The sequence below is a fragment of the Drosophila teissieri genome, chromosome 2L, assembly GCF_016746235.2.
Source record: "Drosophila teissieri strain GT53w chromosome 2L, Prin_Dtei_1.1, whole genome shotgun sequence".
NCBI lineage: Eukaryota > Metazoa > Arthropoda > Insecta > Diptera > Drosophilidae > Drosophila > Drosophila teissieri.
The window spans coordinates 17,814,548-17,828,118 of NC_053029.1; the positions used below are offsets into that span (position 1 = coordinate 17,814,548).

The 13,571-nt window shown below is 45.9% G+C and overlaps 1 protein-coding gene across 9 annotated transcripts in view; it reads left to right on the forward strand.

Moving 5' to 3' along the window:
* The window catches only part of LOC122626629 (potassium channel subfamily T member 2), a 95,018-nt gene that overhangs the window by 74,331 nt on the left and 7,116 nt on the right, over positions 1–13,571 (forward strand). For 5 of the 9 annotated variants that reach the window (XM_043806957.1, XM_043806958.1, XM_043806956.1 and 2 more), the window contains 18 exons: positions 2,437–2,516; positions 2,957–3,056; positions 3,132–3,330; positions 3,397–3,471; positions 3,528–3,611; positions 3,673–3,767; positions 3,832–4,015; positions 5,520–5,783; positions 5,854–6,032; positions 6,178–6,318; positions 7,342–7,491; positions 7,602–7,861; positions 10,418–10,729; positions 10,995–11,145; positions 12,748–12,853; positions 12,919–13,134; positions 13,190–13,353; positions 13,415–13,526. In XM_043806957.1, coding sequence (XP_043662892.1) covers positions 2,437–2,516; positions 2,957–3,056; positions 3,132–3,330; positions 3,397–3,471; positions 3,528–3,611; positions 3,673–3,767; positions 3,832–4,015; positions 5,520–5,783; positions 5,854–6,032; positions 6,178–6,318; positions 7,342–7,491; positions 7,602–7,861; positions 10,418–10,729; positions 10,995–11,145; positions 12,748–12,853; positions 12,919–13,134; positions 13,190–13,353; positions 13,415–13,526 — 2,872 coding nt within the window. Of the gene's footprint in view, positions 1–2,436; positions 2,517–2,956; positions 3,057–3,131; positions 3,331–3,396; positions 3,472–3,527; positions 3,612–3,672; positions 3,768–3,831; positions 4,016–5,519; positions 5,784–5,853; positions 6,033–6,177; positions 6,319–7,341; positions 7,492–7,601; positions 7,862–8,809; positions 9,131–10,417; positions 10,730–10,994; positions 11,146–12,747; positions 12,854–12,918; positions 13,135–13,189; positions 13,354–13,414; positions 13,527–13,571 lie in introns of all 9 variants that reach the window. The other 4 variants (XM_043806952.1, XM_043806954.1, XM_043806953.1 and 1 more) reach the window with 1 other exon arrangement.

The following is a 13,571-nucleotide window of genomic DNA, read 5'->3' on the forward strand; positions in this document are numbered from 1 at the left end:
ATTCTATGCTAAAAAGTTCACCCAAAAGATATGCCAACAAATAAATGCTATTATTAAAACTTGCAAACATGTTAGTTAAAAGCATATTCGTAGAAATCCTAGTCAGCGAGATTCCCAAAAAAAATGGAACTTGAGTTCTAAGTTTGGCAGAATATTTCCAAAGCAAGTACAAAAGGCATTAATCTGTTCTGAAACTTATATTACTTTTCAACCCTTAGGTATATGCAAAAGTTAAAAAATTAAGCATTAAAGAAAGGAAAATGAAAATGCCCACTATAAGAGGATTTCGAATAGTTGGCAAAGTATTTCTAACCGTCCACTTAATTTGAGTGGCGCATAAATAAGCAATGAGTTCACTAAAGCTCTAAACAACGCCGGTAATTAAGTTTACGACCTCGATTTTAATAATCCGCGATTTTGCCACACGACACGTTTGTCGTTTTTCAATTTCTGCGGCCAAGCCGCAGTTTTACGTTTAAAGTTAAATTTCCACCAGCATTCTGCATTTTCGCAATTATTTTGTTTTTGGAATTATTTGCAATCAAACTTTATGCAAATAGTTTTCAGTTTTGATTACGCTTCAGCGTGTATAAAAGAAATGCGAAATCCATTTGATACGCACAGCTCCATGGGCGCCACTAAAGACTTAAAGCGTGTTAAAATGGCTAACAAGTGACAAGTGATTGGTGACCCCTTCTTGGCCAGAACTTGGTACGATGGTGCCGCGTTCAATGGCCGGAAAAGCGGCTAGGGATGAATGAACCTGCCGCCACAAACCGCACAAAAGTGCGAAATATCCTTCGGGGCAGGTCAGAGTTGATTGTATGCAGTGGAACGTCGCACGTTGGCGCTTCTGGCCGGGTCATAACTGATTGGTCATTTGCTAGTGTGCGTATGTTTGTATGTTTGCATGTGCTCGGATGGCCTTGGATGGTGGTTTGGGCCATGCTCGTTAATTTCGCCACGCACTCGCACTCGCAGTCATCGTCCTAGGTCTTTGAAATGGCCCCCAAGGAGCCGTTTCGGCGCCAACTCTGCTCCCGGCAGCGGCCACTTGACTTGAACTATTCTTACAGTTTCCTCCCCGGCTCCGGTGCATTAACCCCCATGAACCATGAATATTCACCGAAATCTTCCCAAATGAGCTGCGACAGAGAGCTGCCAAAACAAAGGCCAAGAAGGTGGCAACCAGTTAATTGAATCTCTCCTAGGTTTCCTTTGTGCCCCGGCTCAAGCAGCTCTTTTTTAATTACTTGAACCCAAAGTGGATTTCAAATATACGGGCAATGTCTCCGTGCGGTCAAGTGCAGAAAGCTCCCGCAAAAATGTTTGCTTAGCTCTTATGATGCGGCTAGCTTGAGTATTCAGACTATGGGACGCCAAATGCAAAACTGGGGCAGCGCACAAGAACTACATTGAGCCACCCAAAAATTGTGGGAGCAGCTTAAGTCCCACGTTTTGTTGCTCATACGCCATGTGCGCCGGAGTGGTTAGACTCGTTGTTCACTTAAGCCAGCAGTGCGGCAGCTGCAGTCAAGGGTTATCAAACATAAAGCTATAAAGAGTTCAAACGCAAACTAAAGGAGTCGCAAGAGCCAGGCGTGCTCCGTAGCTGAAGGACGGATGCTTTATATAAGTGTGCAAAGAAAGAAAGCTCCTTTGATCTAATTCAGTAAAACATCTCTTCCTTTGCCCCAGGCACAACTAGTCCATGAAGGAAACCCACTCGCGGCGCGCTTTCCCGGGCGAAAACGCCGTGCAGACGCCATTCGTCCTTGAGCGATGAGAGGATGTGGAGACAAAGGGCGACCGGAAGGTAGTCACGTGTGTGCACGGCAGCCATGTGCTCAGTTCCATCTTTTCCTTGTTCCATCCCATCCCTTTATGCTTTTAAGATACTTAACTGCACGCACTAACTATGCTTGCACAGTGGCATATTTTTACTTTACTTAATACACTTATATCGCTGTTTATACGTGATATAAACTTTATTAACTTATGGATATGGTATGTGGTAATCGATACACCATCTTTGAGAGCAAGTACCTATAACCATTTATAGAACTATTAAATAGCATCATATTTGCTTGTCTAAGTGAGGGCACACTTCACTGTGCGGATTTAGCAAATAAAATATGTGGATTTATTTTCATGACTCGCACGATGTTGAAGGACTTTATTCCGTTTTATTTCTATAATTTGTTCCCAGTGTAAAGTAATAAGGTATCGTGAAGTGCGCAGCCAGCTGCGTCGCTTAATGTGGCAAGTAAGCGCATCAATTGTCAAGTGCAGCGAGTGGCGCCACAGAGATGGGGGAATTCGATTGGCGGGGCTGAGGGCGTGATGGCGAACAAGGGTCTTTGCAAAGGCTTTGTTCGACAATTCAATTTGGAATCTCAATCATCAGTGCGCTACTTTCTGCTCTTTTTCTTGCAGAGTTCGTGTGGAGTACTATGTGAACGAAAACACATTCAAAGAAAGACTGCAACTCTATTTCATTAAGAATCAGCGTTCAAGTAAGTAATCAGCAGCCAAGTATAGCCCATGAATTAACCAAAACATTTGAATTAATTACAACGATCAACAAGGTAGTATTTAATTGAATTTGATTAGTGGCGGGCTGGGCTGGAAAAGGATGTACGGCGTATCCTGCCAGGATACAACCGCCGGCACACAGACAAACGCACAAACCCAAACACACATACACACACAGACACAGGCAGACAGACGGACGGACGGACGGACTAACGAATGACATTGGAAAGGCGAATTCGATAATCTTGAGTAAATATTGATGTGGAGGGAAAATAATTGAACAGGTAAACAAGTCTCGATTGAGGGGGATTTATTTTTCGGGGCCGCAGGGAGCAACCCACTCGACCAACATTCGCAGACGGTGTTATTCACTCAACTGACCCAAATTCTAACGCATTTCCTATTCCGCTTCGCAAAAAAGGCCTGCGCATACGAATCGCCGATTTATTCCTTAAGTTACTGTCGTGTGTTCTCTACATAATACGTGTGATATTGGATAAAAATCCAACATTTATAACATGGTAAGTTATAACCTTACATGGTTAGGGAACTGTCCGGTGATTAAAACATATCCGAATACCACATGTATACCACAGCTATGGCTGCGAAGTGGGCAATAAGACGGAGTTCATCATCTCGGCCAAGCTGACGGAGGAGGAGTTCCAGGAGAACCCCATCATCAACTGGGACGCCATACTCTGGGTGAATCGGCCAACAGTGCTCTGGGTCCTGCAGCTGCTTCTAGCCATGGTGTCGCTAACGCAATCCTTGGTTCTCACATATCTAGGCTATAAGGTATACACCCGCCATAAACTTAATACTGGTACAACAAAGTCTTGTAAACGAATCGAACCATTTCAGGGCAACATCTGGCAGCAGATACTCTCATTTCACTTTATACTAGAATTAGTCACGACAATACCCTTTGCACTTACGGTAGGTACTAGCTTGACTTTATAGTACAGGCTGTTCAGCGGTGTTGATCCTTTCAGATTGTTCATCCCCCGCTACGAAATTTGTTCATTCCCATTTTCCTCAACTGCTGGCTGGCCAAGCGATCGCTGGAGAACATGTTTGTGAGTAGAACCGCTGTCTTCATCCCAATGTGACATTTATCTAATGTCCTATAACCAATAGAATGACCTCCATCGCGCCATGCAAAAGTCCCAGTCAGCCCTCTCCCAGCAGCTGACCATTCTATCGGCCACACTGCTGTGTTTGGTCTTCACGAGGTAATGGGATCCCAACATCCCCTGAAATCATCCTTCGATATAATCATATTTTATTTATCCCCAGCGTTTGTGGTATCCAGCACTTTCAGCGCGCCGGCCATCGACATTTGAATCTCTTTCAGAGCACATACTATGTGGTTGTGACCTTCTCCACAGTGGGATACGGTGACTTTGTGCCGGACATTTGGCCCTCGCAGCTCTATATGGTCATCATGATTTGTGTCGCCCTCATTGTGTTGCCCACGCAGGTGAGTCCAATCTTGGGCATTACCCAAGCCAAATAGTTCCGCTTAAAAGCCATCTTACTGCCGGGCAAAAAAGCCACATCAAATATTTATGCTCCATAAGCCTGGACGAACCTTATCCCCATTCATCATCTGCATCTTTGTGAGGGTGGGCGACTTTGGTCATCAATCGATATTAATAAATAGGGGGATGCTGTCGATGGAAATTGCTCACCACTCGCCCATTCGCCAGTCTGCGTCTCTATCAGTGACTGTCTTTCCGAAGGCCACACTGACTGCCATGTTCAACAATTTGCAAACAATTGTTTTATCAACAAAAACAAACGCCAAACAGGCAAGGAGCAGTAGGAGTCCAGATTCCACCGAGAAATCTGAGATGGGATGGTCTCTAAAAGTGTACTGTACTGTAACCGAACACTCTTTAGGATTTTGTAAGATAGATGGCAAAGTAAATAAAATGTAATTCATTAAATTCTACTAGAAAGGGAAAATATAAATGGAATGTAGATCTGTATTTGTATATCTAAGATTTTAAAGAAAAAAGTATAATATCAAAGTTTAAACACGTTTAGAAATAAACAAATATTTCATTTTTCAAAACATATTTTACAATATCTAAGTTGCTGATCCCAAGTTTATTAGTCCCATATGGCATAGACATAAGTCAATTGAAAGTGTATACGAATACGACTGACCATTGGCCACTTGGCCAAACGGCAAACAACAAGAGCATCCATCAAAACAGTTTTTCTACCTTTTTTCTGGAACAGTTTTGCTTGTGGGATGGGGTTTTATTCTGCCAGCACTAAAAGTTCGAAGTGCATGTCAATATGTTGCAGAATTTATGACTTTCTGGGACCCGCCCAATAATAAAAACAGCAAGTTCCAAGCGGTTTTGGTCAAAATGTTGCAAAAATCCGGGAGGTGCTGGCACTTAAATTTAATTGAACTTATTCAATCCCAGTAACCCAATTATCCGAAAGAGGCTTTCGATAAACTGGGCACAGTTGTCTACCAATTCTGATGGTAAATATTATTTCGAATCTATGAAGTGGAAATTCATTCAATTAGTTCAAGATATGAGTTTTAGGCGACAAAACAAATCCTTTAAGAGCAGTCTTCTTGGTGGTTTCTGGGTTGTAAGGTCGCAATAACCTTTGGAAAACTGCACATCAACATATTTTCATTAGTGCTTCCCTCTGAAACTACTGCTTTCCTTTAATGGGACTGTTAAACCGACCAGTTTTATACGAGATGAAGGAATTAAACGTTATTCAGTACCAACTATTAACCTAGACCATCTATGAAGTAAGTGATAAGGCGTTTCTAGTACATGTTGGTGCTCAAGCGCCATAAAGACGTGTTATAGGGCCATTAATTTAGTGCAAGCCTTAAAGTGAGAATCGTAATCTTAAAGAGCTTTGTCAACGTCAAACGTTTAAAAGATGATATTTTCCCGATGGGATTAATGATGTAGTTGGCTAATAAATTACTCCTATCCTCGCAGTTTGAGCAGCTGGCCTTCACGTGGATGGAGCGCCAAAAGCTGGGCGGCAGTTACAGCTCACATCGCGCCCAAAGCGAAAAGCACGTGGTGGTGTGCTCCACCACCCTGCATGCGGACACCATAATGGACTTCCTCAACGAGTTCTATGCCCATCCGCTCCTGCAGGACTTCTATGTGGTGCTGCTCAGTCCCATGGAGCTGGACACGACGATGCGGATGATCCTGCAGGTTCCCATTTGGGCGCAGCGCGTCATCTACATTCAGGTACATGTCCTCCCTAATCCGGATTAGGCTTACACTACTAACTGGCCGGGGAGCACCCACGCCTTTGCAGGGATCCTGTCTGAAGGATGGCGACTTGGCGCGCGCCAGAATGAACGAGGCGGAGGCGTGCTTTATCCTGGCGGCCAGAAATTATGCGGACAAGACGGCCGCCGACGAGCACACCATCCTACGCTCCTGGGCCGTCAAGGATTTCGCTCCGAATGTACCGCAGTATGTCCAGATATTCAGGTGAGTTAGCAATGCAGGTGATGGCCGATGGCCCGTCCCGTTCGCGATTAATTCGAATTTTCTTTTGACATTTGCAAATGCCAAATGCGACGCAACCAATCGCACATCCTGCGGAATTTCCATTTCGCATTTCCGCTTCACGCAGACCTGAGCACAAGCTGCATGTGAAGTTCGCGGAGCACGTGGTCTGCGAGGACGAGTTCAAGTACGCCCTCCTGGCCAACAACTGCACCTGTCCCGGCGCCAGCACACTGGTCACCCTGCTGCTCCACACATCCCGCGGACAGTACGTATACGCATGCTAGTCCAGCTGGCAGGACATGCAAAAAATTCTCTATCCGCCGTGCGTCATCGGCTCGCTTGGATGCGTCACGTCACCGACGGAGTCGGTGGCCAGGTCACAGCCGCTTGATTGCTCATTCAGACGTTTTTCCTCGGGCCTTTATGTACACATTTAGTATATATATTTGGTTGTGTGCCAGCTAATTTAGTCTAACCGCGGTTCGGGGGTTAAGTGCATAAGCTGGTTGGTTAGGCAATGATTCCGAGCTTACTTTTTGCCAACTGAAAGTTTTCCTTGTAAGTCCCAGAAGTAGTCGGGCGTTCAACAGAAAAACTAAACAAGAAACTGTTTCACAAAAAAGGGGAATGAAACTCAGGAAAAAGTGTTGACTGATCAAGTTTCGCATTAGAATAGATCTTTATTAATAAACCTATAAGTGCTAAGGTGAGAGTTATGCATTATCCGTTAAAGTCGTAATTAAAATAAAATTTTAAATTTTAATAAGTGATGAAACGTGAATAGTAGCATGGAGAGTATCGAAAGTTCCCTATTATTAGTTAGCCAGCAGACATGTTAATTAAGCTTATCAGATCCACTTTGAATAGCTGGAAAATGCATTTAAAATTAATGAGTTCACCGCAAACAAGCGGACGAGTTTGCTAGCTTTTATCTTCCGCACTTACATGACAGGAATTCAATTTAAAATTCCAGTTTTAATTAAAGCGTTTTGTGACATGCCGAAGAAAAACCAAAAACCTTACTCGCCATCGGCAAGTGTGAAAATTAGCAGAGCGCAGATGGCGAGCTGAGGTGGAGGGGTTTTGCGGGACCGCCAATTAAATGCGGCTTTAAGTTTTAGTTTCCGTGAGCTGTGGTCGCGTGGCATGGGAAGCCGTGTTAATCAGATGTCGGCAAATGCTAATTGGGGCACCAACTGAGCCATGACTCATGCATTTCACATGAGCCTGCCCGAGATACTCGTACATCCCTACAAGTACATACATATGTGTTTCGGTCAATCCGCAGGGAGGGCCAGCAGAGTCCGGAGGAATGGCACCGCCTGTACGGCAAGTGTTCCGGAAACGAGATCTACCACATTGTCCTGGGCGACAGTCGGTTCTTTGGCGAGTACGAGGGCAAGAGCTTCACCTACGCCAGCTTCCATTCGCATCGCAAGTGAGTACTCCTCCGACGCCCTCGGTTCGGGAATCCCCGAATTTCCGTTCTCAGCCGGAATTCCTGTTAAACCGTGACCATGACCGTTCCATACAATCCCACTTCCGCAGATATGGAGTGGCCCTCGTGGGCGTGCGGCCGGCGGAGCTACCGGAATTCTACGAGGAAACCATTCTCTTGAATCCCGGGCCCAGGCACATTATGAAAAAGGATGACACGTGCTATTACATGAGCATCACCAAGGAGGAGAATTCCGCATTTGTCGTCAATCAAAATCAAACATCGGACCCCACGGCAGCTGCCAAGGAGGGGGGCGGACCTGGGGGCGGCCCCTCCTCATCCGCCTCCCAGCACGCCACTGCTGCAACTGGTGGGTAGACCCTTTTCTCGGACCCAAGTGTGTGAGTGTGTGTGTGTGTTTGAGGTTCTGCCATTTAAAATTCAAGCGAGTGAATGAACCAAATACTATGTATATCCATTTACAGATAAACATAAATATGATATATATGAATTGTGAGCTTCCTTATTTAGCAACCAGTTCTTGTTCTACCTCTCTCTTTCTCTCCCCTACTTACATTTATCCAATAATCCTTATTTCTGAGGCTGAGTTCAAAGTTTTCTTTGTCGTTTTCCTCGACTTTTCAGTTTGTTTGGTTCGTCTGAATGAAAAGAAAACGCTTTAAGTGTGTGTTTGTGAGCGAGTCTGCCTCAAATTAACGTTAATCATAATATTCGCCTTGCCCGAATTCGTTTTCTCTTTTTTAAGTTTTTGAAACTTTCCACCTTCATCATTTTGTATGGGTTCCACTTTGTTAATTAACTTATTCCCACGAGGGAGTTACTTAAGTGCTTAATTTTCCTTTACGAAATTTGTATGAAAACCAATGCAACATTTGAGAACTTAAACAGAACACGCTTTTAGGTCCTAGAGGCAATGTCCTTTACATTAATCTAGTTTCATATACAGTGATCCATAGGAATTTATTATTTTAGGATAGACTATGTCCTAAGTGCCACACACAGACACACACACACTCAAACACAACCGTAGTTCAACAAACACTCGTCACTCAAACTGATATACCGTTAGAAAAGAGCTAAGGCCCAATTTCCGTTTCCGTTTTCGATCAAATACCTAAATATTTATCATTAATGTAAACTTGATCGAATTGGAAAATCGGAAAGGGGGCTGGGGAAACTGGTGCAAAGTTTCCACTATGTAGACCACATATACCCTCGTTATATCGTTCAATGTTATGTATGAATGTCGTCTAAGTACAACATTAACAATAAACTACTTCATCGACTATGACAACAGCCAACCCAACAAAAACAACAACAATAACAACTACAACAACAGTACAAGCAACAACAACAATTAGCACCACCTTCACATCATCAACATTACTATCAGCATCAACAACAACAGCAACAATAAATGCAACCTCAACCGCCGCAGCCGCACCACCACCAGTGCCGTCTGTTTGTGTGCGTGTGCCCCACAGTCCCAGTTACGATAGTGGTGGTGGCACCACCGGCACCACCCACTTGCAACCGTATCCGTATCCGCAATCGTATCCGCAACCGCATCTGCCAATGCAAACACCTGACAGTGGCGAGTTTGCATCACTATTTGTGCGTGAGTGTGACACCAGAACTACCGAAACCCCAAACGAAAGTAAAAGCCCGCAAGTCAAGAAAAACCCGCATCTTTGGAATCCAAAAGAAAAGATACTACCAAAAAAATGAAGCAAATCACAAGATATTTCGTTCACGTTCTTTGCCTACTCTATCACTCACCGAAAACCGATTTAGCGTACCCACATCCAAGCTACATACATATATCTTTCGCAGTTTCTCTCTTGCTGTCTCGATTTTGGAGCTTGAGCTGCCTTTAAAACCCATCCCATACAACATTCTCTGCTTCCCATGTCAGAGCACACATCCGGCGCCCAGCCATCCAAGTCCATTTCTGCATTCCTTTCGCCCACAGACACCAGTCAAATAAAAACCCTTACATGAACACTAGGGTGGACCATCGAGACTTGCAAGTTACACCAAAAAATAGATCGTATTTAAAGTATACTAAACGTTATATATAGTATATACATATATAGTACATTTAAACATTACTGCAATTTGCGCGCGGTAATTGTAAATATTATTTATTGAGAACCAGAAGTCGAAATATAGAAATTTAATCCAGGGTCCACCCTAATGACCACACCCACGCTGGCCTCGCACTTTTTCCTGTTTTCTCCTTTTGCCACTATGCAAAACTATTTCTGTTGTTTGCTTCATTTTTTACATGGCTTCTTCTTCACGTTTCGTAGTTGTCTTTGCCCAAACATCACTTTTTCAACTTCCGCCCGTCATTTTCTTCTTCCGCTTGTCTTTGCACTGTTCTGTTTGCCTTGTTATTTGTGTGTGTGAGCATGAGCTTTGGATGTCTAGAGCTGACTGTAAATAATATTTCCACCTCACGCAACAATTCGTGGAAATTAGCTGCATAGAAGTATTCTAGCTTATTGTGCGTTCGAATTAGCCCCGTCATCGTAGCTCACCCCTTTCCCACATCCCACACGCCGCCCATGTAATTAAGTAACCAAAAACTGTTGGCAGAAGGGGAAAGACAACATTTTGGCCAAGTTGCACCTTAATCACTTTGCCGAAAGTTTCCCGGCCAGTGCAAGCTTGTCGAGGACTTTTAACGAGTTGTTTTCCCAGGTTTGTCTTGTAGTATTTCCCCCCAAAACCCCGCTCCACCTGCCTTTTTGCCCTATTCTCTGTCACATTTTTGTCGCTCAGCTGAAATTAGTGGACATTTTATCCTGTATAGAAAGTGCCAAAGTAGTTGTAATTAGAATGAATATTGATCGTCAAGCTGGCCGGAACTAATTGCACTTTTCGGTTCGCCCCAATTCAGCTAGCGAAAATCCGACGGCTGTGATAATCTCGGACTCTAGGCAGAACCTCAAGGACACGACGGTGACCCAGACGGCGGCAACGATAACCACAACGACCCTGCCGCCACCGCCCCAGACGATGGGATCCCCCAGCATGGCGGGCGGATCGGGCGGCTGTGGTGGAGGTGGCCTCGGCCTGGGTAGTGCCCACAGCATGGGAACCTCGCTCAGCATCACCCCAGCCACACTGACCACTACGGGCAACCACCTGGATGTGCCCTTCGCCAACAATCCCAACCTGCTCAGTCCGGATGTGCTCAACCAGCGGAGGGGTATGTTTCTTCCCCTTTAAGGTTTAGTCTTACAGCAACTCGGTCTATGATCTATTTGAATTATACCTTGAGTGGCCAGCCACAGCAACTTAATGTAAGGTTCCTTTATTATAATAGCAAAACCTGTTGACTTAAGAGTTGTTTCTTTAGTTGCCTAAGAAAGTGCAAACCATTGACTTTGCTTACGGTATTGAAATGTATATATTTCTTTAACCCTTTAAAAGAACTATATCCCGCTGAGTTTTGAAATCACTCCCGTTTTCAGGTAGTAGACGTCCCTCGATCCTGCCCGTGCCCGACATGTTCACCTCCTCCTCGTTCAGCATCGCCGGCAACGACGATGGCGAAGAGGGGGACGAGAGTGATGATGAGATCGACGACGAGATGCCCTGGCGTTCTCCATCTGAGAAGATTGCGTAAGTATCTCCCCTCTAATCCCAGCCTGTACGCTCCCTTTTCGTCACTATTCCGAGGCACCGTATCCACCTTTCCCAGTGTAGTGACTCTATCAACATAGATTTAAACCCCCAACCAGATTGTACTACGTATGTGTATCACTAACTATATTTCCTAGCTAAACTGTTATCCTCGGGAAACTAACCTCTGACATAAATCTGTGTACATAGACCATGCTAGTCCGATCTCAGCAATCCGAAACGATCGCAGTATGATATTGTACCTAAAGCAAACACAATCGTTGAGGATTGCGAGACCCAACCGAATGTAAATTGTATATGTTGTACTTAAGCACTAGACACCCGCCCTCTTCCTCAATTGTAACCACCATTCTTTGAACACATCGAACTAAACGACAATCGAAAACTTCGCCTCAGCTGCTTGGGCGGGCACTTTCCACAATCGCGCACCTATTCGCTCATCATGAGCTCCTCGGAGGATTCGTATCAGCGCGGTTGCAGCTTCTGCAGTGCCAATGCTTCCGCTTCCGCTGCTGCCGTTGCTGCTGCTCCTGCTGCTTCTGCTGCTCCTGCATATCCAGGAGATTCTCCAGGCGAGTCCGGATCTAATGCCGATTACACTGCCATGCCATCCGAGGAGTGTCTGCCGCAGTTGCGCAGGCGCGTCATGAAGAAGAGCTACAGCTGCGATAGTGAGTGCCGCTCGGTGCCCGGAATGGGCATGGGCATGGGCATGGGTGCGGGCCTGGGCCTGGGTGGAGGAGCCCTGGCCAGACTGGCGGCCAGAAGGCGCCAGTTGCAGCGATGTTGCTCCTGCAGTTGCTCCACGGCCACCACAACCACCACGCCGGCGGTGGCAGCGACAACAGCAATGGCAGCAGGAAGTGGGGCAACGGCATTCACGTCGAGCAGTTCCGTAGAGACACGTCGACCGGTGCGTCCGGTGTGGGTCTACGACTACTCCTGGTAAGTCTGACTGAAGGCGGGGGATGGGGGGAGGACATTCTGCGGACACACGCCATTTGTTGAAGAGTTCTTGTCTCGTTGTTGCTGTTCGTTCGTTGTTGTTGCTTTTGTTTGCCTGCCGCAGGACATCTTTTAATGACGCCGCCGTTTACCTGGGACAACTAAGGAGGAACAACTCGAGATCCTGTGCTGTTTGTCGTGGCTCTCGGTGCCGTGGTGCATCTGCATCTGCATCTAATCAGCATTTGCTTCTGCTTGCTCCTTGGCTTTGTTTTGTTTTTCGGCTGCAATTGTGTATTCATTCCATAGGGCTTCCTGACAGCGTCAAAGTTTCGCCCTCATCCGCAGTGGTTGTAGGAGGAGCACAACTGCAGGGTCTCGGGAATCACAGTTAAAGTTTAAGTTTCCCCATTCTGTTAATTCGTAGTGAATGCTTTGGATCTGCTCGTAGTTTGTATTTCCCTTATTACCCCATACAATTTCCCAACTTGTAGCTAAAACGTTTGAGTCCCAGCACAATATGCTTGTTTTCCCACCCGCACATCTCACCACCCACCAACCCACCCCAAAAACCTGCCGCCCATCGCCTTGTCCACGGGGAGCTCACGTCTAACCCAGTATCGTCTGCCATTCCAGCATCGTCAAGGGGTTTCCACCCGTGTCACCCTTCATAGGCGTTAGTCCCACGCTCTGCTACCTGCTCAAAGAGAAGAAGCCCCTCTGCTGTCTGCAGTTGGCTCAGGTGGGTAGCTTTGACAGTCCTTGGACCAGGCCATTTCATTTGGACAAAACCAATCTCTTTCGCAGGTGTGCGAGCACTGCAGCTATCGAAATGCAAAGGAGTATCAGTGGCAGAACAAGACGATTATCCTGGCAGCGGACTACGCCTCCAATGGCATATACAACTTCATCATCCCGCTGAGAGCTCACTTCCGATCGAAGACCTCGTTGAACCCCATCATCCTGCTCCTGGAGAGAAGGCCAGATGTGGCCTTCCTAGATGCGTTGTCGTACTTTCCTTTGGTAGGCTGATACATTCAACAATTGCTTGAGTATTCTGATTCTTCTTGGTTCGCAGGTCTACTGGATGCTGGGCTCGATCGACTGCCTGGACGATCTGCTGAGGGCTGGCATCACTTTGGCAGAAAGCGTGGTGGTGGTCAACAAGGAGCTCTCCAATTCCGCCGAGGAGGACTCCCTCTCAGACTGCAACACCATTGTGGCCGTGCAGAATATGTTCAAGTGGGTGGTACTTAGCTTAACTAGAACAACATGGTCACTACTTGGTCCGGTCTCTTTGCAGATTCTTCCCCAGCATCAAGAGCATCACCGAGTTGTCGCAGAGCTCCAACATGAGGTTCATGCAGTTCCGGGCCCACGACAAGTACGCCCTCCATCTGAGCAAAATGGAGAAGGTCGGTAGCGCGTTGGCCCCACGCCCCGTTTTCAGTTGACATTTG